This window comes from Alosa alosa, chromosome 2, assembly GCF_017589495.1.
Source record: "Alosa alosa isolate M-15738 ecotype Scorff River chromosome 2, AALO_Geno_1.1, whole genome shotgun sequence".
Taxonomy (NCBI): domain Eukaryota; kingdom Metazoa; phylum Chordata; class Actinopteri; order Clupeiformes; family Clupeidae; genus Alosa; species Alosa alosa.
The window spans coordinates 358,382-382,769 of record NC_063190.1 but is presented as its reverse complement, the minus strand read 5'-3'; the positions used below and the strand labels follow the sequence as shown (position 1 = coordinate 382,769).

General features: G+C 38.7%; 1 protein-coding gene across 8 annotated transcripts in view; it reads left to right on the top strand.

The window, feature by feature from the left end:
- LOC125284068 (protein unc-79 homolog) overlaps positions 1-24,388 on the top strand; it is a 257,979-nt gene that overhangs the window by 121,493 nt on the left and 112,098 nt on the right. For all 8 annotated transcript variants that reach the window (XM_048227819.1, XM_048227828.1, XM_048227800.1 and 5 more), the window contains 3 exons: positions 3,600-3,757; positions 7,710-7,891; positions 8,134-8,335. In XM_048227819.1, coding sequence (XP_048083776.1) covers positions 3,600-3,757; positions 7,710-7,891; positions 8,134-8,335 — 542 coding nt within the window. The remainder of the gene's footprint in view (positions 1-3,599; positions 3,758-7,709; positions 7,892-8,133; positions 8,336-24,388) is intronic.

Below are 24,388 nucleotides of genomic sequence, written 5' to 3'. Positions count from 1 at the left end.
AGATGTGAGCTCACTTTCTTTATTACAGCACCCCTAGAGGCCAAATGAGACCACTTTCCTTGCATGTCCTCACAATCAGCTAATATGTCCATGTATCAAGTTTAGACTTCATACAATGAAGCGTTGCTGAGATATGAGCCCACTTCCTGTATTACAGCGCCCCCTATAGAGGCCAAATGATGCCAATTTCCTACTGTGTCCTCACAATCAGATACCAAGTCCCTGTACCAAGTTTGGACTTCATACATCAAAGCGTTGCTGAGATACAAGCCCACTTCCTGTATTGCAGCGCCCTCTATAGAGGCCAAATGATGCCAATTTACTAGTGCATCCTGACAATCAGATACCAAGTCTGTGTACCAAGTTTGGACTTCATACATTAAAGTGTAGCCGAGATGTTAGCCCACTTCCTGTTAGGCGGCATCGTTGCCATGTGTGATTGGCTGTCACGGGCAAACAAACTTGAAAATAAAAAATCTGACAAGTATCGTTCGTGCGGCTCGGTCTGAAGATCATCTCCGCCAAGTTCTGTGAAAATCGGATGAAATTTGTAACCGCTGAAACTTTTCGTAGAATTTGGACTAAATCCAATATGGCGGAGGTCCAATATGGCGGAAAGTGACGGGATAGAGGTCGATGAACTCGAGATTCATCAAGGATTCAGACGCTACCTCAATTGTGAAAATCAGACAAAAGAGTCAAGGATCACGCACCTGAACACATGTCCAGCGTTGAACTGGTGGTGGCGCTAGAGTGTTCGATGTATATGCATAAAAATTGCTGTGAGTGATTGGGACAGTGTCCTGACTAATGGTATCGAGTTTTGTTATGTTAACTCAAAGTGCCACAGAGATTTTAGTTCACTTCCTGTTTGGCGCTTCATCGCCATATTTGATTGGCTGTCACGGGCAAACAAAATTGAAATTTTAAAAATTTCAGATTTGGAATAATAATAGGAAAAGCTAGTAACTTAATGGGTGCCTTCGCAGCTTCTCTGCTTGGCCCCCAATAATAGGAAAAGCTAGTAACTCAGTGGGTGCCTTCACAGCTTCGCTGCTTGGCCCCCAATAATAGGAAAAGCTAGTAACTCAATGGGTGCCTTTGCAGCTTCGCTGCTTGGCCCCCAATAAGAAAACTTAAGAAGAACAATAAGTGTGCTGCTTTCAGCAAGCTAAATTGCTAACTATGCTAAGTCACATGGTTAGTATAGTTAGCATGTTAGCATTGCTAACATTTTTAACAAAACTGCTAAAAATGATTAGGTATGTTAGCTAGGTCACATGGCTAGCATAGTTAGCATTTTAGTATAACTGCTAAAAAATATTAGCTAAGTTAGCTAAGTCACATGGTTAGTATAGTTAGCATTGTTAACATAGTTAGCAGCATTAACATTATTAACATTTTTTTTAAATGTTAGAAAACATTAGCTAAGTTAGCTAAGTAATTTGGTTACCATTATTATCTTTGTTAGCATAAGCATATCAGATGGAAGAGGAGACACAGGGCTATCCATTGGTACCATGTATATCGATCCTTCTGGCTTATAAAAACAGACAAAGTGACGGCAAAATAATAACGTCATGTACACAAACCAACGCTGCACACCCATTACTCTCGTTTGAATTACTCGTGGACCCGTGATCGGATAGATATGCCACGCATGTCACATGACTCAGAGCTATCATTTGATATTTTATACATCCTTCTGGGTTATAAAACAGACAAAGTGACAGCAAAATAATAACTTCATATAGCTGGACTTACCCCACGTTTTTGTCTGTTTTTGTGGCAAAGCATGTTTATAATCCCGTGCCATCATGTGTTTCTCTATAGCAAAGCATGTTCATAATCCGGTTTTGAGATCCTAACAAATTCCTGCATGGCATCCAATTCAAGGCTCACATTGCATCCCAATTTGTTCAAATAAGAAACACCTTTTTTCCTTTACTTTGTTCATGGCAATGCAGTAAAAAGTTGAGAATCATTATGAGTGCATAGTTGCATACACCATAGGCGCACACAGGGCTAACACGCAAACTCGGGTCAAGTCAGGTCAGATCAGTTCGTGTCTTAAATATGGAGCGCAGAAAGGTAATTTTTCATCACTAAATAAAAAATGCCATTTATTTCCATAAATCACACACCACATATTTCTGTAAATTGCTCAGCCCCTGAGTATCCCTCCAACATGGCAATTATATTGTCCGATTCAGGACTGTCTGCCCTACACCCCACATGTTGCTAGGTTACGGGGACGCTGGCGAGACACGCCGCTCCGTCTGGCATCATGTTTTTGTTTGTTTTTATGTAATGTTCGTAATTTTATGTAATGTTCTGTTATTTTTTTGTATTTATTTGTCAAGTTAAATGTTTTCACCTTTTATTTACGTTACTTTCGATAGTTTTTGTGTTATTCTCGGTCCTTTTTTCTGGCTTAACGGTAACGTTAGTTTCTATTCGACTGGGCTGACGAGCTTGCCTTGACTAGAAGCTAGCCGTCCCTCTTCCATCTGACGCTGCACATCCTCTGTCTGGACTCGTCTGGACGGAAAGATTGCTCAGGGCAATGGGCCTACTCTGCGAGAGATCTGCAGCAGCCACGACCACCGAGCTGCGACTGACCTGCGAGCTGCCATAACGTTAACATTAACGTATAGCCTCTGACGCTGGGTGCCTGCAGTCTGGATTGAGTGCTGACGTGGGGAGCTCTGATGGCGACGTCGGGAGAAGCAACAAACGTCTTGCTAAAGCCACCGAGCTGCTGATCAGCAGGAAGATCGCCCATCATGACTTCAGACTGTTGTTCTTCTGGTGCTCTGCTCTCCAGACTGCCAGTAGTGCTAAATCTGAGGGTCAGTGAAAGATCTTTGTTGGTCTTGTATTGGCAGTTTCACGTGGGTCATCATTGCCCTTGGACTTTTTCAGCCGGTTGGAAATTGGACTAATTTTAACATGATTATTATTATTTTATTTATTTATTTTCAATTTTCTGTGTTGTCTGTCTTGTATGTCTTAGTGTCACGGGAACGCTGGCGACTACGCCGCTCCGTCCGGCATCTTTTGTGTTTGTTATTTTAAAAAAAAAATGTTTTTGTCATCTGGTGTCAACGCTGGCGACTACGCTGCTCCGTTTGGCATTTTTTGTCTTATTGTCTTTTGTTTTTTGTAAATGTATTGTATGTAGAGCGCTTTGGGTTGCACTTTGTGCATGTTAAATGCGGTATACTAAATAAAACTGACTTGACTTGACTTGACACACACATAAAATGCATGTGGAGCTATGAGCTTGCTGTGGTGAGATACATGTCAAAATATAATAATTTTTATAATACGCTTTTTTTATTTTAATTCTTTAAAAATCTAAATAAAATCAATGCTAGTACTAATACCTGAAATGAGAATTGGATGGCCTAGACTCTGCTGAAAAAAACAATATATAATATGTGTGTGTGGCACTTACAATGACCAGAATAAATCCTTATGAATAAAGATAGTGAAAATGCCCTAAAAACAGCTTAGGGTTCTAAGGGTTAAATGACATGCAAATAAGTTGTTCATGTTCAATGCTTTCATTGAAACCTGTTTGTGTGCCTCCTTAGCCTGTGGAACATGCTGAAGTCTGAGTTCTGCCAACTAGCTTCCCTAGCTGTACCCCAACTGCTTCATGCTCTTTCACTCTCTCATGGAGCTGACATTTTCTGGAGTCTGGTGGATGCTAACTTTAATAATAAAGACTGGAAGATCCGCTTTGAGGCAGGTAAGAGTCATTGGAACGCTTGACCTCCCGTTTAATGATTTATTGCTGAATGTACTGTAAATGTGAACCATTTGAAATGACATCTTTTTCTGTATTAATTGGTCGTAGAATGTGGTCTGATCTTCATCCAAATCATAAGTATAGGGAAACACAATGGGCTTAAGGTTATATATCAAAATAAAGTACCGTATTTTCCGGACTATAAGTCACACTTTTTTCATAGTTTGCCTCGTCCTGCGACTTATAGTCAGGTGCGACTTGTATATGAAAAAATATATATAATTGAACATGTTTTTAAATGTTAATTCATATTAACTGACATATGAACCCTACATAAAACATTACCATCTACAGCCGCAAGAGAGCGCTCTCAAATGCACAAGTTCTGTGCACTTTCAGTCAGAGATTAGTGCTTGCACTATGCCTGAAACACACATGCATACCTAAATCCTTATGGAAGAATATTAGACTCGAGTATTAGACTCAAGTTTTGTACGTGTGTATCACGTTTTGAAACTGTAGAAATTATTTGAAACTGTAAAAATGATCTGTACAAGTAATTGTCAAAATTACAAATATGCCCTACACTTACAAATCTATTCTACAGGTACGGATCAGTTTTACAGCTACAAATCATCCTACAGTTAAATAAAATGTTACTATTACAAACATATTCTACAATTACAAATCAATATTCTACGCACAAAAAGTTGTCCTACAGTTACAAATCTTTTCTGCAAGTCATGACCGCATCATCAATGTAATTTATCAACTAATTCTGGCTGTCAAATAGACGTCTAGATTATGGCCTGGCAGAACATCTACTTGCAACTAATTTTGGTTGTCTATAGACGTTCAAAACTGGGTCGGCCTGGACTATTGTTTCAATGTCATTTATCAACTAATTCTGGCTGTCAAATAGACGTCCAGATCATAGCCTGGACGGACCGACATAATATCAACTTGTCTTGGACGTCCATAGACGTTGCTTGCTCAGTGGGTTATGACTCCTGCCAACTGTATCCTCTGCCCACAACATTTTCAAAATAAAAGTCCTCACTGCAATAATTCCCTAATAAATAATTTAACTACTTAAACTATTCAACTATTTACCGGTTCAGCCATTCCAACTGTCAGTTGTCATCAACTATGACTCCCGCCAACTGTTTCCTCTGCCCACAACTGTTTCCAAAGAAAAGTTTGTTTTGCATTTTCATGCACTGGTAATTCCTTGGAATTACATTTTCTAGTTTATAAATAGAATCCTGGCCCGTAAAGTATGCACATATGTTTTAGGCATAATGCAAGCTCTAATCACTGAAAGTGGGCAGAACTTGTGCATTTACATAACCAGTGTTGGGCAAGTTACTTTAAAAAAGTAATTAGTTACAGTTACTAGTTACTTCTTCCAAAAAGTAACTAAATTACTTACTCAGTTACAAATTATAAAAGTAACTAGTTACTTCAGAAAGCAACTAATGCGTTACTTTCAAGTACATTTTTAAATGCTCAAATGTGACCCCACCTCCACCCCTCTTTAACAGAACTTAAAATACATGTGCATGTTCAATATAAATCTGAATATTATAATGTAATGGACACAATACATTATTAACAGAAACAATGTACACAAAACTATTTTAATGTTGCTCTGGGACAGTGAGACTAGCCTCCAATCAAATGCCATGTATGTACAGTACCCTCCAGAATTATTGCCACCTCTGCTAAAGTTGAGAGGAATATAAAATCATCTTTTGGAAATTGATCTTAGAGATTGGCATGGTTTTATTTCAGTTACCCTATTAGCTGGTTTGATGCTCATTGAGCTCAATGCAAATCAAACCAGCTAATAGGCTAACTGAAATAAAACCATGCCAATCTCTAGGTATGGTGAAGGGTATGTGATAATGTGGGGTTATTTTAATTCCAAAGGCCAAGGGAACCTTATTAGGATGCATAGTATCCTGGATCCATGAAATAACTGGCCTTTAAAAATAAACATCTGCCTGCCTCTACTGGAATTTAACATTGGGGTGCCAATACTTACGACCCTGTATTTTAAGGAAGAACGTTTATTTATTTATGATACATTATTCATTCACAAAGAAAAGTGGTGTCCTTAAAGGTTGGATACTCCCTCATTTTTTTACTTAAGGCATTAAGATCAATTTCCAAAAGATGATTCCTCTTTTTAGTCAACTTTAGCAGAGGTGCCAATAATTCTGGAGGGTCCTGTAGATATTATATTTATATAGTGGATCGATACAAATAACACAATAGATGTTTTGGAACTTTTGATATTTATTTGCCCCTCAAGTAGGCCCTGTATTGGGCGTCTATATAGTTCGATAAAGTCTACAAACACGCTAGGGCTACCCCTCCTCTGACCCTCTCCCTCTGACAGGGAAACTACACCAGGCACGTAACTGAAGCACGTAAAATCCATTTTAGATTAATGGTCTATTTTTTTAGAATGTACGCGCCGCCATCACGTCTAAATGGCAGCATACCCTCCACTATATACCTGGCTACCAGTTTGTTCAGTTCGGTCTGAGACAAAATGTGTGATGGGGGCCTTAAAATCAAGCTTCAGTTGCTTAGGTTTTTTGGCACGTCTCCTCCTCCTTATTTCGTGTAAGCATGCAACGTTGAAATACGTTTGAGTAAGTTTGAATTACTTGACACCGACGTGGATAGGCACTTTTGCCCAGGGCATAATGTACATTTCACAATTAGGCCTACATTCGTTCCTTTACTTTCTTGGAGAGGAAAGTCATGGCTATACTTCCATTTAGAGAAGGCTACTTTTGGATTAATTGGGCTCGCCATACCTGTGTCTCTCATTGACTGACTCGCTTCTGCTGTTCGTTGTGTGTCCGACTATGCGTGCTTTCGAACACCCGCTCAACTCTACCTCTGATTGGCTTACCACGAGTACCACCACCTTGTACTCGACCTCAGCCAATCGTCAGCATTTATGCGCTTGTCTCGTGCACTGCCCGCTAACCAAGGAAAAAGTATTTGCCTCTCTGCTCAGTGTCTGATGAAAAAAACAGCTTCAATTATAGTAACGCGCCGGATTTTTTGTCAGTAACGTTAACGGCATTATTAAAATGGGAAGAGTAATCAATAAGATTACTCATTACTGAAAAAAAGTAACGCCGTTATTCCCATCACTTTACATAACAATATTCAATACATTTTCCCGGTGGTGACACCCCCAAACCCCCTCTCACTTTTGGGCTTAATTACAAAAAAAATTCTGACCTGTCGCAAGTTCACCAAGCTCCCGATCTCATTCCACAAGCCTAGAGCGCCCTCGTGTCTGTAGACGGTAATATATCATGTAGGGTTCATGTCAATTCATACTAATTAAAAACATGTTAAATAATATATATTTTGATATATAAGTCACACCTGACTATAAGTCGCCTAGACCAGCCAAAAAAAGTGACTTATAGTCCAGAAAATATGGTAATTAGCTTTTACTGAAACCATTGGCCTTATGGTTCACTTACTTTTTTCTAACTGCTTCTTTTTTTGATTCCATGTTTCTACCACATTGTCTTACAACCTTTTGACATGTGGTAGTGTCATTTTCAGTCAGAACAAACAGATTGATAAAGAGAAAATCAACATTGAATCAATATTTGCCAGGGGTCTGAATCATTTTATTCTTAACTGTACATGTATTTAGAACTAGCCCTAGAGCTGACATCGAGCAATATGCTGTTTCACCTTGTAGTGGCCCTCGACCTTAATACAGCCCTTGGAGGCGCGTAGCTGGAAAGGTGCTTAGGTTAGTGGCAGAATGTGCTCAAGAGTTGTATACATAAGAAACAAAATTATTCTTGCTGCTTTTGTTTATGTAAAGCACAATGAATTTACATCTGTGAATGAAATGCACTATTATACAGTAAAAAAAAACTTGCCTTGCCTTTTTTATTTCTAGTGGAGAGAGTTGCAGTGTTGTGCCGTTTCTTGGACATGGGTGCAGTGACCAAGAGCCACCTGCTGAAGTATTCTTTGGCCCATGCCTTCTGCTGCTTTCTTGCCAGTATTGAGGATGTGAACCCTGCTGTTGCCACAAGAGCCCATCTACTTCTTGACACTATCAAATGCCCCGCTCTGCAGGTGACCAGGATTTTGCAAATACGCAAAATCATTGTCTTTTTAAGTAGTACTTTAATATGAGTAAAATCAATAAGTTTATGACAACATGAGTTGCAAATTCAAAGTTCAATAAGTTTGAGTATAAAAAATGGGAATAGCCTTTGTTTGCTCTTATGTTTTTTTTATATAAACTGTGTGTATTTGTAATGCTGTATTTATTGTTTGTTTTAATGTGAACCATTCATCCAATGTAATTCCTTCAGGGTTTGTGTCTATGCCTGGACTTCCAGTTTGACACAGTGATACGGGACCGTCCCATCATACTCAGCAAACTGCTGTTATTGCATTCTCTGAAGAAGGATATTCCTGCTCTGAGCTGGGAATTCTTTGTGAACCGTTTTGAAACGCTCTCCCTGGAAGCACAGCTACATCTGGACTGCAACAAAGAGTTTCCCTTTCCTACCAGTATGTATGTTTTGTGCTTCTGGCTGAGTATACATGCTTCTACAGACTGCATGTCATGGAACTAAGATACACTGTAAAAACATTTGGATAAACACATTCTTTAAAGTTCTTTGAGGAACCTTTTGCAGTTCTGTGGCAGCTGTGGCCTACTGGTTAGCGCTTCAGACTTGTAACCGGAGGGTTGCCGGTTCGAACCCCGACCAGTAGGAAGCGGCTGAAGTGCCCTTGAGCAAGGCACCTACTGTAACCCCTCACTGCCCGAGCGCCGCTGTTGTAGCAGGCACCTCACTGCATCCGGATTAGTGTGTGCTTGTTACACCTGGATGTTAAAATGCCTAGGGGCATATGGCTGCGTAACTAGTTAAGTTAAATAATGGAGAACAGTAAACACAAACAAGGAAGTAAATGATTGTCTGTTTGAACTTTTAATTTGATTTATCAATAAACCGGTCATCTCAATCACACTAAAAGTATGAAGACTACTAGGTCTAAACCAAATAGTAACAAACAAACACATAAACATACAAACACCAACCTCCCTGGGAGTAGTTTTGCCGAACCTGGCACACCATGGCCACACTAGGCCAGTATTTTGTAGCCACTCTCCCCACTGGGATTCATTGCCGCACTCGGCACACACTACCACTGTAGTAATCTAAAAATGAGCAGGTCAAGATCCCACAGCATGACAACAGCTCAAGACAATACACAACATAACACAACACGATACACACAGCCATCCACGGCTTTCACACAACCGTGGATGCTGGCGGGCTCAACGCACTGAACTAATGCCATCTTGGGTCTTTTAAGGGCTGTTAAATCAACCCCAATTAGGAACTCCCTTTCCGGCAATCAGCAGTAGGTGGGGCCTAAACAAGGGCAAAGGCAAAACACAGAGACAGACGGCCGAAACACACTAGGGCCGTAACGGTGCTTCACGTCACTGTGTGTTCACTGTGTGCTGAGTGTGTTTCACTAATTCACGGATTGGGATAAATGCAGAGACCAAATTTCCCTCACGGGATCAAAAGAGTATATACTTATACTTATAAGAAACCATATAGAAGCAGCCCTATAATAATAATAACAAGCATTTATTTTATATACATAGTTATAAATATAATCAGAAATACATACAGTATACAATGATTGACAACTATCTTTCCCCCATGCACAGAATGGAGGATGGTAAGATAGGCAAAAAAATCATAAGAACCACTGTTTAAGAGTTACAGAAAAAGACGAGGTTTAATATAGTTGGAATGACTGAACAGTTAAATAGGTGGATAGTGTATATGGTTAAATTATTTGCTAGGTAGATGAGGTTTAATATAGTTGGAATGACTGAACAGTTAAATAGGTGGATAGTTTAAATGGTTAAATTATTTAGGTAGACAGTTGACGATAACTGACAGTTGGAATGGCTCTAATGTTTGCTAGCATTTATGCTAACTGTTTACAAAGATAATAATGTTAACCAAGTTACTTAACTTAGTAAATTTAGCTAATGTTTTTTAGCATTTTTTTTAAATGTTAATAATGTTAATGCTGTTAACTATGCTAACAATGCTAACTATGTGACTTAGCTAACTTAGCTAATGATTTATAGCAGTTATGCTAAAATATTAAGAATGCTAACATGCTAACCATATGACTTATGAGTTAATCATTTTTAGCAGTTATGCTAACTATGTTAACTAGCATGCTAACATGCTAACTATGTTAGCCATGTTACTTAGCTAACCTAGCTAATCATTTTTAGTAGTTATGCTAACTATGCTAATTAACATGCTAACAATGCTAACCATGTTACTTAGATAACTTAGAGAGAGAATGTGAATTCTGTCAACATTCTAAATCCCGTTTCCTGCATTTTTTTACACTTAATTTATCATAACTTTTGAAAGGTTAATGATATTCCAATTCAGTCTTTTTTTGTTAAATAGCCCACAACTTGCTGAACATGTCATACACTCTATATTTTTCTCTATCTCGTATAGAAATATGATGAAAATTCATTTTTATCTTGAATGAAATTCAATTTTAACGAATTTCGGTATACATTTGGAGAGGATTTTCAAAGACTGTTCATTACTATATCAACATTACCATATGTATTTTACATCATGTGATAGAACTGACCCTTCTGATTACAATGGTATGTATATCCCATTGATGGTATGTATTATACTCAAGAAATAAGGTTTTTTGTGTAAGAAGGTCATCCAGCACCAAAAATGGAATGTTCGGCACGGGCACGAAAGGGTTAACGTAGAAACTTCATTCAAACTTTGTAACGTAGGTCTTCAAACAGATCGGGTTGGTATGACTTTTCAACTTTGAAACTTTCATACTTTTTAAACTATTAAAGAAAAACTTTTAAAATCCCCATAGACTTAACATTGCCGATTGTGACATCATAATACGGCCGTTAAGCAATTAGAATCCTATGGCAGGTGTTCAGGCCACCTGCAGCCTCAGGCTTTAAGCATACAATCTGGGTCAATTAAGACTACACATCCTATTCAACTGTTTCCTCTGCCCAAAACTGTTTCAAAATAAAAGTCCTCACTACAATATTTCACTGTTAAACAATTCAACCCTTTAAACTACTGAACTTTTTAACTGTTCAGCCATTGTAACTGTTACTTGTCATCAACTATGAATCTTACCCACTGTTGCTAGTTAGCATGGTTAGCATAGCTAGCATGTTAACATTGCTAGCATTGTTAGCATTTTTTGCAAAATTGCTAAAAATGATTAGCTAAGTTAGCTAAGTAACATGGTTAGCATAGTTAGCATGTTAGCATTGTTAGTATGTTAGTTAGCATAACTGCTAAAAATGATTAGCTAAGTTAGCTAAGTAACATGGTTAGCATAGTTAGCATGCTAACATGCTAGTTAACATTTTTAGCAAAACTGCTAAAAATGATTAGCTAAGTTAGCTAAGTAACATGGTTAGCATAGTTAGCATGCTAACATGCTAGTTAGCATAGTTGGCATAACTGCTAAAAATGAAAACATTAGCTAAGTTAACTAAGTTAAGTAACTTGGTTAACATTATTATCTTTGATAACATAGGTAGCATAACTGCTAGCAAACATTAGAGCCATTCCAACTGTCAGTTATCGTCAATTATCTACCTAAATAATTTAACCATTTAAATTATCCACCTATTTAACTGTTCAATCATTCCAACTATATTAAACCTTATCTACCAAGCAAATCATTTAACTATATAAACTATCCACCTATTTAACTGTTCAGTCATTCCAACTATATTAAACCTCATCTACCTAGCAACCAATATAGTTTGTTTTTACTCTGTATGATTTTTTTGCATTTTCATGCACTGTATTTCCTTCAGGAAATGCTTTTCTAGTTATTCTTATTCTAACGCTTTTTGTGCGTTTAATACAGCTTCAACCGTTTAACCCTTACAAGCCCGACCGTTCTAATTTCGTTAAAATTTTAACGATGACCAATCATCTAATATCTCAGCTGTCCAATGACTGATTTTATTTCTGAAATCTTCCCCGTAATGCTGACAACATAAGCTTCAATTTGATATGATTGGTTAAAAGGGGTTTATGGCATGAAAATGTTTTGGATACTTGAAGATGAGTCATTGAAAAAAACTTTTCACTTCAGTCGTACATTTTAACATGGACGCCAGATGCCACCTGCGCCGTTGGAGTTTACCTCGACTGGAAACCACACAGCTGGATAAACTGAGGTAATATATATTTTACATCGTTTCTAGTTATGGTTAATCTTTTATTTGTAGTCATAAAATCATGTTATTTGACAGTAATATGCTTTCTCATCAGCGTCAACATTATGGCATAGCGGGGGCTAAGTGCATCGTCATGTAACTTTAGCAAGCTGCATTACTCTGAACTGCTTGCAGTGTTCTCGTTTGCTTTTGATATCAGTTATTTTCATTTGACAATTTCATTTAAAAACCTGTTAGTATATAACCTGTAAAGTAAGTTTGTTTTCTAGTACCAATTTGCTTGTTAGGTAAGCATTATAGTATAGCAAGTCAGTATAGTCAGTATAGCATACCAAAGCTGAATAAATCAATGGGCGCCGCGTTTCTAAGTTGCGTTCTGTTACATGAAATAAGATGAGCGATATTTTTACTCCTCTCAATATGTAGTTGTAGAAAACAAGATGTGAAATCACGGATTCTGTCAGAAATGTAGTGCTAATTAACGTATTGCCTCTCCTCGGGTTGTTACCTCGCTAGGCAGTTTGTAGTGAACTGTTTTACCTTGCTAACTTCTAAATGACAAACATCAGACGTGCTTGTCTCAACATTTTCTAAGATGGCATGACTTGATATTCTACTCTTCTCAATATGTAGTTTTATAGAAAACATGATGTGAAATCACATATTATGTCAGAAATGTCATTATTGCATTTAAGCAGTTAGTTACTAGGTGAAATGTAATCTATCTTTATCTTAATGCCAGCCAGGCAATCAGATTTAGGGTAGCTAAACCCATGTGGAATAAAATGACTTTTCATACTTCTAAATATTTTTGAGTTACTCAAAATGCTTCAATAGTTTAGGCTACCTCTTCTTGTGTATGTATTCACACACGCACACATCTGTAGTTTTGTGATTTTATTTTTTAAATTAATAAATATATTACATTTGTATGATTTTACTGTTGTTTCAGATGGAGGATGACAAGACCTACACAGACCTCATTGCAGGCCTGAAGAGGTAGCTGACTGCTGATGAGCTTGCGCTCACAATGTTGAAGACCATGTGAGGATGGAGGAAGAAGGTATAGATTTAGGTGGCGCGCGTAGGGTGGTGTAGACTGCCACTAAAACACTGTGAAATAGACTTGTTATGTTGATTTTTATGTTGTCCCAGGCATATGTGGTTTTACCAACCGGAACGGGTGGGAGGTTGTGCTTAGTAGGCCGTCATATGCAAACACACAGTGCAGGGGCATGGGACAAAGAGACCCCAGAAGAGTTTCACAGTTTTCTGGGATTGATCATTGACACATGGGACTTCACTTCCCTCCCTAATATCCATTGCTACTGGGGAACCAAGTATTCCTAGCTTTTCATAAATAATACATTTTATAGATGTATATCATTTTCATATTACACTAATTTATATAAGGACGTTGTATCTATTGAATCAAATGTATTCTATGTCTCTATTCAGAATTGATCTTCAATAAATATACAGTATACTTACTTCCTGTATTACTGGTAAGGTACATGTTTTTCTTTTATATATCATTATTGTTGACTGTAGCATTTGCTTATATACAAATAAATGGTTTATTCTTATGGACCAAATAAATCTAAACCATTGTGTCTGACTTCATTATTAGTTTTTATGCATACTTTTATGTTTTTGGTGAGAAAGAGAATGTGAATTCTGTCAACATTCTAAATCCCGTTTCCTGCATTTTTTTACACTTAATTTATCATAACTTTTGAAAGGTTAATGATATTCCAATTCAGTCTTTTTTTGTTAAATAGCCCACAACTTGCTGAACATGTCATACACTCTATATTTTCTCTATCTCAGTATAGAAATATGATGAAAATTCATTTTATGCTTAATGAAATTAAATTTTAACGAATTTAGGGTATACATTTGGAGAGGATTTTCAAAGACTGTTCATTACTATATCAACATTACCATATGTATTTTACATCATTTGATAGAACTGACCCTTCTGATTACAATGGTATGTATATCCCATTGATGGTATGTATTATACTCAAGAAATAAGGTTTTTTGTGTAAGAAGGTCATCCAGCACCAAAAATGGAATGTTCGGCACGGGCACGAAAGGGTTAACGTAGAAACTTCATTCAAACTGCGTTGCGTAGGTCTTACTTATGTGACTTCAGCTATGTATTTTTCAACTTTGTAACTTTTATACTTTTTAAACTATTAATTAAAAACTACTAAAATGTCCCCATTGACTTAACATTAGATTATGACATCACAATAGCAATTAGAATCCTATGCCAGGTGTTCAGGCCACCTGGAGCCACTGTCTCAGGCTTTAAGCATACAATATGGCTGTATTAAGACTGCAGATCCTGTTCAACTGCTTTCTGTGCCCACAACTGTTTCAAAATAAAAGTCCCTTTAAACTATCCAACTTTTTAACTGTTCAACTGTTACTGTAACTGTTTGTCAACTATGACTCCCATCAACTGTATCCTCTGCCTTCAACTGTTTCAAAATAAAAGTCCTCACTAGCTAGTTAGCATCATTAGTATCGTTAACATTGTTAGCATAGTTAGCATTTTAGCAAAACTGCTAAAAAGGATTAGCTAAGTTAGCTGAGTCACATGGTTAGCATAGTTAGCATGTTAGCATTGTTAGCATTTTTAATAAAACTGCTACAAATGATTAGCTAAATTAGCTAAGTAACGTGATTAGCATAGTTAGCATGTTAGCATTGTTAGCATAGGCAGGTGGGTCGGCTGTACGGGCCAGGAATCCAGGTAGGGGGACAGTAATAGGCGATGATAGGGCAGTCCTAGGGATGGGACTTCAGGTGAGATGAGGTCCCCCTTCTTTCAATATTCTGCTTTGTGTCCGACTAATAGCGATTTTTATTTAGCCTATGGCCTGTCAAAATAATATTAGCATTTACAGCGCAAATTTATTTAGTCTTTTACGCAGTGGAGAAAGTGAGCGCACGGCAAGAGAGAAAGTGTGTCCAAATTCACCCATTCTCCTCATTTGAACTACTCGTGAAGTAGACTATACTCATCACACAGACATCACAAGTATCACATCCCATGAAAGAGCTTTTTCTCAGCTTTTAAACGATGTTAGCCGCTAATTGCTGTGGTGAATGGTTCACGAGAAAAGTAAATAATATAATTCAATTTAATCACAAAATTCTACTTCTGCGCCCATCTCCCTAGCCATTCATCTCGGTGGAATACTTTACGAACCTTTCGTTCAACACATGACAAACCATATATCAGAATAAACAGCAGACCTTACCGAACACAAATGTGTAAAGCAGTCCCCTGTACAGTTGGTCGTACCAGAGTAATCCAGTTTTGCAGCAAATTTCGACATGCATGGAGGTCTCCAAATTTGGGCTTTAAGTTTTACAATGTGTTTGAATTGTTCTACATGATTTCATAACAGGCCAAATACAAAATAAATGTTACAAATATCGCCTAGATATCGGTATTAAAATCGGAGGACAGCTGACTAAGAGTTGTGAAAGTAGCCTTAATGATCACAAAATGCTAAGCATGCATCTAGGCTATTTGAGTTTCTTAAAGCTGCAGCTGTGCTTAAATTGTTCAACACATAATTTCATAACAGGCCAAATATAAAATAAATGTTAAAAATAGCCTAGATATCTGTACATTTTAGATGATCAGATGATTTACATTTCTATGTAATATGGCATGTTTCATGTTTTTGTAATGTTTCAGTGTTGCAGTGATGCAGGTCTACGCTGTGAATAGGCTAAATACAACTTTGATAATTTTTATACTGTATAGTTAACTTTAGCCTTGGTGCCCTGTCATGTGGCCTTTGTGCCCCCCACCAAATATGCCCAACTGAAGGCCAAGTGGCCTTGCCCCTAAAATGGTGAAATTCCAAGCCTGCTCACAAGTGAGATAAGGGGGAAGAAAGAGATATGTAGAGTGGGTTAGTATTACTGAAAATCAAAATGGTTAATGCCATTAAGTAATTAATGGTACTATATATTGTTACAGTATACCATAGTGAGAATAGGCAAGAGAGGGAGAGTTGAGAGAGAGAGGAGTGTAGTGAGTGTAGCTGTGTCGCTACACTCACTACACTCACTACACTACTAGCTGGAGAGAGAGAGGAGTGTAGTGAGTGTAGACAGTTAGAGTGAAGTCAAAAAATATGAGCTCTTAATAAATCAAATCGTTTCATTCATTTGGAGTGATCAACAATGACACCAAAGACATCCACACGTGTGTGAACACTTCAGGAAACAACTGGGATATACTACAGGGAGTAAAAGAGGAGGACCTGCCTTATTTTTTACTTTTATTTGCTGAGGAAAACTGTCATGCTAACTTTTCTAGCCCAGCACTAGCAGCTACCTGGAGCATACTGTAAGAGAAAAGGGAAAACCAAGGAGACAACAGAAAAACCAGCAAAGAAACTGAACTGCCAAAACCACCTGAAGGCCCTGTGGATCCTGGATACTCCTGGACTAACAAAACACCAAAAATATACCAAATCAAGGTAGGACTTGTTTTAAAACATAGACACTGACCAGTGACCTTGGAATAATAATAATAAAGGATCAACTAGCCATGGAAGCAGCCATAACAGCTTTAGAATGTTCAGAGACTCCAACGGCAGTTGATATGCAAATGAACCCCACTGGAGTAACCAATGAATGCCAGCGGAACCCGGATATGCAAATGAGCTACCCCACAAATGTAACAACTGAGACGCAAAAGAAAAAGCTCAGAGCACAGCTACTAAAACAATGTCCAGAGACACTCAGGGCAGACTTTACACATTTGAACAACAAGAGAGTGAAATCAGATCTCCTCTTCTATACAGAAAACCCGGAAGCCTGGCACTCAGCCCTAAGAAAGACCTACAAAGACTTAAAAATGTCAGGGAATAAAGTAATGAGACAGCTCTACTTAGACACCACGCCCAAGTTTAATATCAACCTCTATCACAGTGGGACAGTCATGATCCAAGGACCTGAGTCCAGCCTAAACAGATTTGAACAGGACTTTGAGAGATTAAAAAACTTAGCAGAAAAAGAAAAAAACGGTCTTCCCCACAAACAACAGAGAGGACCACTAAAGCACCGGCCCCTGTTCCACCATCCCCTCACTTAAATCCAGCCGTGCACACTCCACGGACCCCAAGGACCCCTATATCTGTGCAGCGCATTGAGGACTGCATGTCCCTATTAGAGTCCGAAATGACAGAGATCAGGGAACAGAACCTTTCTGAGAGGGACGGCATTGAGAGACTAGAGAGACAGTTCAGACAATACAGAGAGGAAACTAAAGTTACCATTGACCACCTGAAAAGCAGGATCAGTGAACTTCACAAGAGGAATCAGGCACTAGAATCTAAGCTCTTTGAAACAAGAGAAGACTTGACAGAAAAAGAAAAAGAAATTAAACACATACAAGAACAGCTTTCACATATGACATCAACAGAAAAAGGGTCAACAACAGAACAGCCGCATCAAGAGAGCACCAACACCAGTGGAAACCCCCCTATTCAACTCCATCCACAGCACGCCCCACCTCCACACCAACCTGCTGAGAGAAACACCACCATGCCCTCTACATCACAGCTGACATCAAATCCCCCCAAGAGGAATGCCGCAGCACCCACTAAAACACCACAACCAGCTAAGAGTAACAACCTGCTGCCCACCCCACAAACTACAAAGACTTCCCCACAAAAAACAGTCATGCTCATGGACTCCAATGGAAAACACCTGCATCAAAAGCGGATGTTCCCAACCCACAGGACTGCTAAACTATGGTGCCCTACCACCGCAACAGCACTGCAACACATTGAGCAATTCGATATGGAAGCTCCGGACAACTTACTGATCCACACCGGCACCAACGACCTCCACTCAAAAGGAATGGGAGTGCTAGAGCTGCTGAAGAGGGTCGTAGAAGCGGCACAAAAAGCTTTCCCTGAGGCCAACGTCATCCTTTCTACTCTTCCGCCACGCACAGATTTCCCCTGGACAACAATCCAACACATTAACCAAGAGATAGCTGACCACTGCTCTTCCCTCAACATCAAAGTGGCTCACTATCCCAACCTGACAAATGAGGAGTCAGGTATTTTGTAAAAGTTTTAAAGGACACCACCCTCTGTAGAGCCCCAACCTCAGCTCATGAGCAGAGATTCCCCGAGCAGCCTCACCACACCCTCAGAGACAGAAGAACACTGCAGCCCGGCAGAATCCCAGCTCGCCAGACCCATGGACCCACCAGAAACCCACGGAGAGGTAAAACTCCCCCGCTGCTGCACCACCCCCGCCCACCTCTAAGAGCACAGGAAAGGAGTGCAACCCAGGAGGAAACCCAGCGCCCTCCTATGCACCACCAACCCACCTACGCTGAAGTCACCCAAGGTATTAAGCTCCAGCAACCATCAGACCTTGGCCAGGTGCGACAACTCCTGCAACTTCTGTGTACTTTAATAGGTTAAAAAAAAAAAAAAAGGTTCATATATGTTCACTGTCAAAACTGGAATTGAAATGTATTTTAGTCACACACAATTAGCTCATGGAACATTCAAGGATTACACTCTTCAGCATTTGGAACGAAAAGCAGAAATGTTGACTTTGTAAATAAGTTAAATAATCTAGATATTGTTGTTTTAATTGAGACTTGGTGTAACACAGACACTGACACATACTGCCCAAAAGGCTATACAGAAATCCTGCTGCCTTCTATTAAACACGACCACATCAAACATGGAAGAAAATCTGGTGGAATTATAATCTGGTACAAAGAAAAACTTGCAACTAAATTGAAACTAGTAAAAAAGGGTATAACACATGCATGGCTGAAACTCCAAAAAGGCACATTTAACTGTGACAATGATGTATTCATCTGTGCAGCCTATGCACCACCTCATGATTCACCATATTATGATGAGGAATTCTTTAACAGGCTCCATACAGAAATTAACAGCTTCCAGGCCCAGGGAAATGTCCTTCTGTGTGGGGACTTCAATGCCCGTACAGGCACACAGCCAGACTGTATAGACCCAGCAGGAAACAATCACATATTCAATAATCTATCGGCCACCCTCACCCCCATCACAATGACCAGGAATAATCCTGACAAGACCATAAACAAAAATGGTAAAGAGTTAGTGCACCTCTGTCGCTCCTTAGGGCCTGTACATGCTTAATGGTAGGATCAGAGGGGACTCTTTTAGGAAGGTTCACATATTGCTCAGCTCTTGGGACTAGTGTAGTCGACTATGCCATTACTGACATGGACCCATCCTCCATAAGTGCATTCACTGTAAGACCACAGTCTCCCTTTTTAGATCACTGCCAGATAACCACATTCTTGAAAAGCATGAACGACAAAACATCTATACAAATCCCCTCCAAATTAATCCAATTAAATCAGAAATATAAATGGAAATCTGACAGTGTTACTGAATTTCATAAAGCAATCAATTCGGTTGAAATTACTAACAATATTAACATGTTCCTTTTAAAACAATTCAGACCCAATAGTGATGATGTCAATCTGGCAGCGGAGGAAATCTCCAATATATATACCAGGGCCGCCAAAATGGCAAACCTGCAGAAAAACTGTAAGAAAAGAAAACCATCAAAAGAAAAATGGTTTGACCATGAATGTATAGAGAAACGGAAAAATTTCAGGCAATTATCAAACAAAAAACACCATGACCAAAAAAATACCTGTCTGAGACAAAATTATTCTGAAGCCCTAAAAGATTACAAATTAACAATTAAAAAGAAAAAACAACAATACTACAACAAAACGCTACAAGAAATCGAGGGCTCTCTCCAAACCAACACTTTCTGGGAGAGTTGGAATCATTTAAACAATTCCCCACCAAAAGAATTGGCAATTCAAAATCCAGACACCTGGAAAACATTTTACCAAAACCTGTACAAACCTATGCCAGATGACATCACTAAAGAACAAAACATATCAAATTAAACCTTCAAAAGCTTGAAGAGGCCATTTGTGTTCACCAAAATCCACTTGATCACAGCATCTCAAGTGATGAACTCATAAAAATCTTAAAAAGCTCAAGCCTGAAAAGCTTGTGGTCCTGATAGTATCCGGACAGAAATGTTGAATTCAGCCCACCCATTCTACAAATGGCTCTCCCTCAAGTTATTTAATCTTGTTTTTCAAGCTGGTTGCTTCCCCTGATGTCTGGAACAGGGGGCTTATATCCCCAATACATAAGAGTGGAGACAAATCTGACCCTAATAACTACCGAGGCATCTGTGTGAGCAGTAACCTGGGAAGGTATTCTGTTGTATCCTCAACGCCCGTTTACAGGCCTTCCTTATTGAACACAATGTCTTGAGTAAAAATCAAATTGGCTTCTTACCAAATTGTCGCGACTACAGATCATATTTACACCCTCCATACCCTGATAAACCAAAATGTTCACCAAAAAAGTAAGGGGAAAATATTTGCGTGTTTTATTGATTTTAAAAAAGCTTTCGATTCAATCTGGCATGAAGGATTGTATTTCAAAAAATCCTACAAAGTGGTATAGGGGTAAAATGTATAACATCATCAAATCAATTTATTTGGGCAATAAGTGTATGAAAAAATTGGCAACAAAAGAACTGAATACTTCACTCAAGGGCGGGGTGAGACAGGGTTGCAGCTTGAGTCCAACCTTGTTCAATATCTATATAAATGAGTTAGCGGTGTTAGTGGAACAATCTGCAACACCTGGGCTCACCCTGTTGGACACGGAAGTCAAATCCCTGCTCTTTGCGGATGACCTGGTGCTGCTGTCGGCCACTGAACAGGGCCTACAGCAGCACCCTGACCTGCTAGAGCAGTACTGTCAGAACTGGGCCCTGACAGTCAATTTGGATAAATCTAAAGTTATGATCTTCCAGAAGCATCCCAGACCTCAGGGAACCAGACACCTCTTTACTTTAGGTAACACCGCCCTAGAGAATGTTACTTCTTATAACTACCTTGGCTTAAAAATTAACACCTCTGGAAACTTTGGTCTTGCAGTGAATGCACTAAAAGAAAAAGCACGACGATCATTTTATGCAATAAAAAGAAATTTTCATCAAATAGATATACCAATTAAAATCTGGTCCAAAATATTTGACACAGTCATTTTGCCAATTGCACTTTATGGAAGTGAAATATGGGGTCCACTCAGTAAGCACGACTACTCTAGATGGGACAAACACCCAATAGAAGCCCTGCATGCTGAATTCTGTAGAAATTTGTTACATATCCAAAGAAAAGTACCCACAAATGCTAGCAGGGCAGAATTAGGCCGATTTCCACTATTGATTAATATCCAAAAACGATCACTAAAATTCTGGATTCATCTAAAATTAAAGCCCTCAAAATTCACTACATTTTAAAGCACTTAAATCCCAAGAGCTCAGCCCTAAGACCAGTCCCCTATGTCAGTTGGTCTCGGATTTAACTAACCCAATAACCCCTAACCCACAAATTGTCCAGACCAGCACTGCTTCCCAACCACCAATCAGAATCAACCAAATTAACAAGAACAACAAGAATTCTTATTTGGAACACTGGAAGAAAGAAACAAAATTACAACACAAACTTGAATGTTACATTGGCATACCTGAAAAGACTATCAATTGGCAGAGTATCTCCACACTGTCAGAGATCTGAAGCAGAGACAGATCCTCACCAAGTACAGGCTGAGTGACCACAGTCTAGCCATAGAGAAAGGCAGGCACAAGAAGTCATGGCTGCCCAAAGAGCAAAGGACATGTGGTCACTGTATGACAGGGAGGTGGAGTCAGAGGTGCACTTTCTGCTACACTGTGACAAATATCGGTCCCAAAGAGACAAATATTTCACCATTTTGAACAACATCATTCCCAACTTCACAAAACTGGAGGAACAGAAAAAACTTGCTGTAGTTTTGGGTGAGGACACCAGCACATGCATACTGGCAGCCAGTTATGTGTCCTCACTCCATAACCTGAGAGAAGGCATTACTTAAGATAATCACCCCACTACCTCCACCCTTCAACATAACACTGCTCCCCAGCCCCAGTCTGTTACACCATGTCTCCTGCTTGTTTTGTTTTGTTTTGTCCTGTCTTGGTTTTCCTATGCACGCGTGTACAGACAATGGTCTTGCATGGTTGTGACGACGTGTGTGTGTGTGTGTTGTGTGTGTGTGTGTGTGTGTGTGTGTGTGTATATGTGTGTGTGTGTGCGTGTGTGACGAAGTGTAACAATGTTTGTACATGTTTATATCATTTTGTATTTGTATTTTCTTTAATTATTATTATTCCTGTGAACGCTTTGGCAATGCATCATATGGTTTGTCGTGCCAATAAAGCATATTTGAATTGAATTGAATTGAGAGGAGGGGGGTGTTGTACGGCGTGGCACATGGAAAGTCCATGACAGCACTATGCTATAGCAGCATAACTACACTGTTACACTGCAAAACATAAAATCTAACCAAGTGTTATTAATCTTATAGTAAGATCAAACAATCTATTTGGGATTGTTTTTAGTATGAAGAGATTTACCTAGCACTCTCTTGAAAGATAATTTTGACTTAATTTAGGAAGACATCGGACATGGACATCGCGGTTACACTTTCAACATAAAGTTTGTAAATTTACACTTCGAATTTCGTCACAGCATTTAGATCACAGCTGCCCTATGATCTACCAATGGTAATAACGGTGCCTGATATCAATTTAGTAATTTTTTCTGAATTTCGGGAGGTCTCGTTTTGGAGGGTATGTTTTACATCTAACAAAATCTAATAAAGTGTTATTAATCTTATATCAAGATAAAAAAAACTAGTTGGTATTGTTTTCAGTATAAAGTGACTTACCTAGCGCTTTCTTGTGAAATCATTTGACTTAATTTAAAAAAAAAAATGGACTTATTTTAAGACATCTCATCTTGAAAACAAGCAAATTTGTCTGCCAGTGCGTCACGCAAATTTGTCCTAAAAACAAGCAAATTTGTTTGACTCCTTAAAATAAGTTAAAGTCTTCTTAAATTAAGTCAAAATTATCTTTTGAGAGGGCGCTAGGTAAGACTTTTCATACTAAAAACAATACCAAATAGATTTTTTAATCTTAATATAAGATCAATAACACTACATTCATTCCTATGGGAAACGGTCGTGGTTACACTTTCAACATAAACACTTAGAATTTCGTTATAGCATTTATATGACAACGACCCTATGGTCTAACAAAGATAACAATCTCTTCCGATTTTAGTTTAATGCAATTTTCTGAATTTGAGAGGCCTCATAATGCACCTATTCAGTTCAATGCATTATGCTTATAACGTTACGACACTTTTTTTGTTACTGTCAGTGAACAGCACCGAGTGAAAGTCAACATTTTCTTTATATCTAGTGATAGTGATCATATCGTTAGTTCAGATAAGTAGGCAAACTTAGTCAGAGGATCAGAATATAAAGCATCATGATAGCAAGCTATAGGCTAACTTTCCAGTCCCACCTGTGAGCCACCTGTTGTTGCAAACTTAGCTTCTAGCCGCCGCCGATTAGGCTGGTCGTGTCTTCAGCATGAATATTTTCGATATTTTCGAACTACTGCTCGTGATTGATTGCCATTGACATCGTCAGGGTACGGCTTACCAAAGAGGGAGATAATATGGGCAAGTCACAGTTTTGCAGGTGCTTGTGTGGGCTGTGCCATCCCGATGGAAACTGTGGTGGAGAGCTGCAGTAACTAGGGAAGCGAGTGCATTGCGAGCTCCCCATGACCAGCATATGACATGATCTATCTAGCTATCTATCTACCTGTCTATATACATATCTAAGCTATCTATGCAATGCATTGTGATGGAAAGGAAAATCACTTCAAACGCTGTGAAATAGTACCTGCTTTTTCATATTATATTCCGTTTTGTGATACCCAACAACATCAAATACAATGGATAACAGTTTAAATGTTTATTACCAACAAGCAAATTGTGCAAATTCGTTGGAAAATGAACCCTGCAACACGCCCTTTAACTCACTGGCAGACAAATTTGCTTGTTTTCAGGATGAGACGTCTTAAAAGGAGTCAAACTCTTCTTAAATTAAGTCAAATGATTTTATGAGAAAGAGCTAGGTAAGTCTCTTTATACTTAAAACGATGTTAACTAGATTTTTGATCTTAATATAAGATTGGTTGGTTGGATTTGATTAGATAAGCAGTTTTTGCAGTGTATGAAATCACGTATTGAACAACTAAAACACATTGTGAAACCTAAAGCCCTAGGCATTGCTGCAGATTTCTCTGGAATGGCTAAC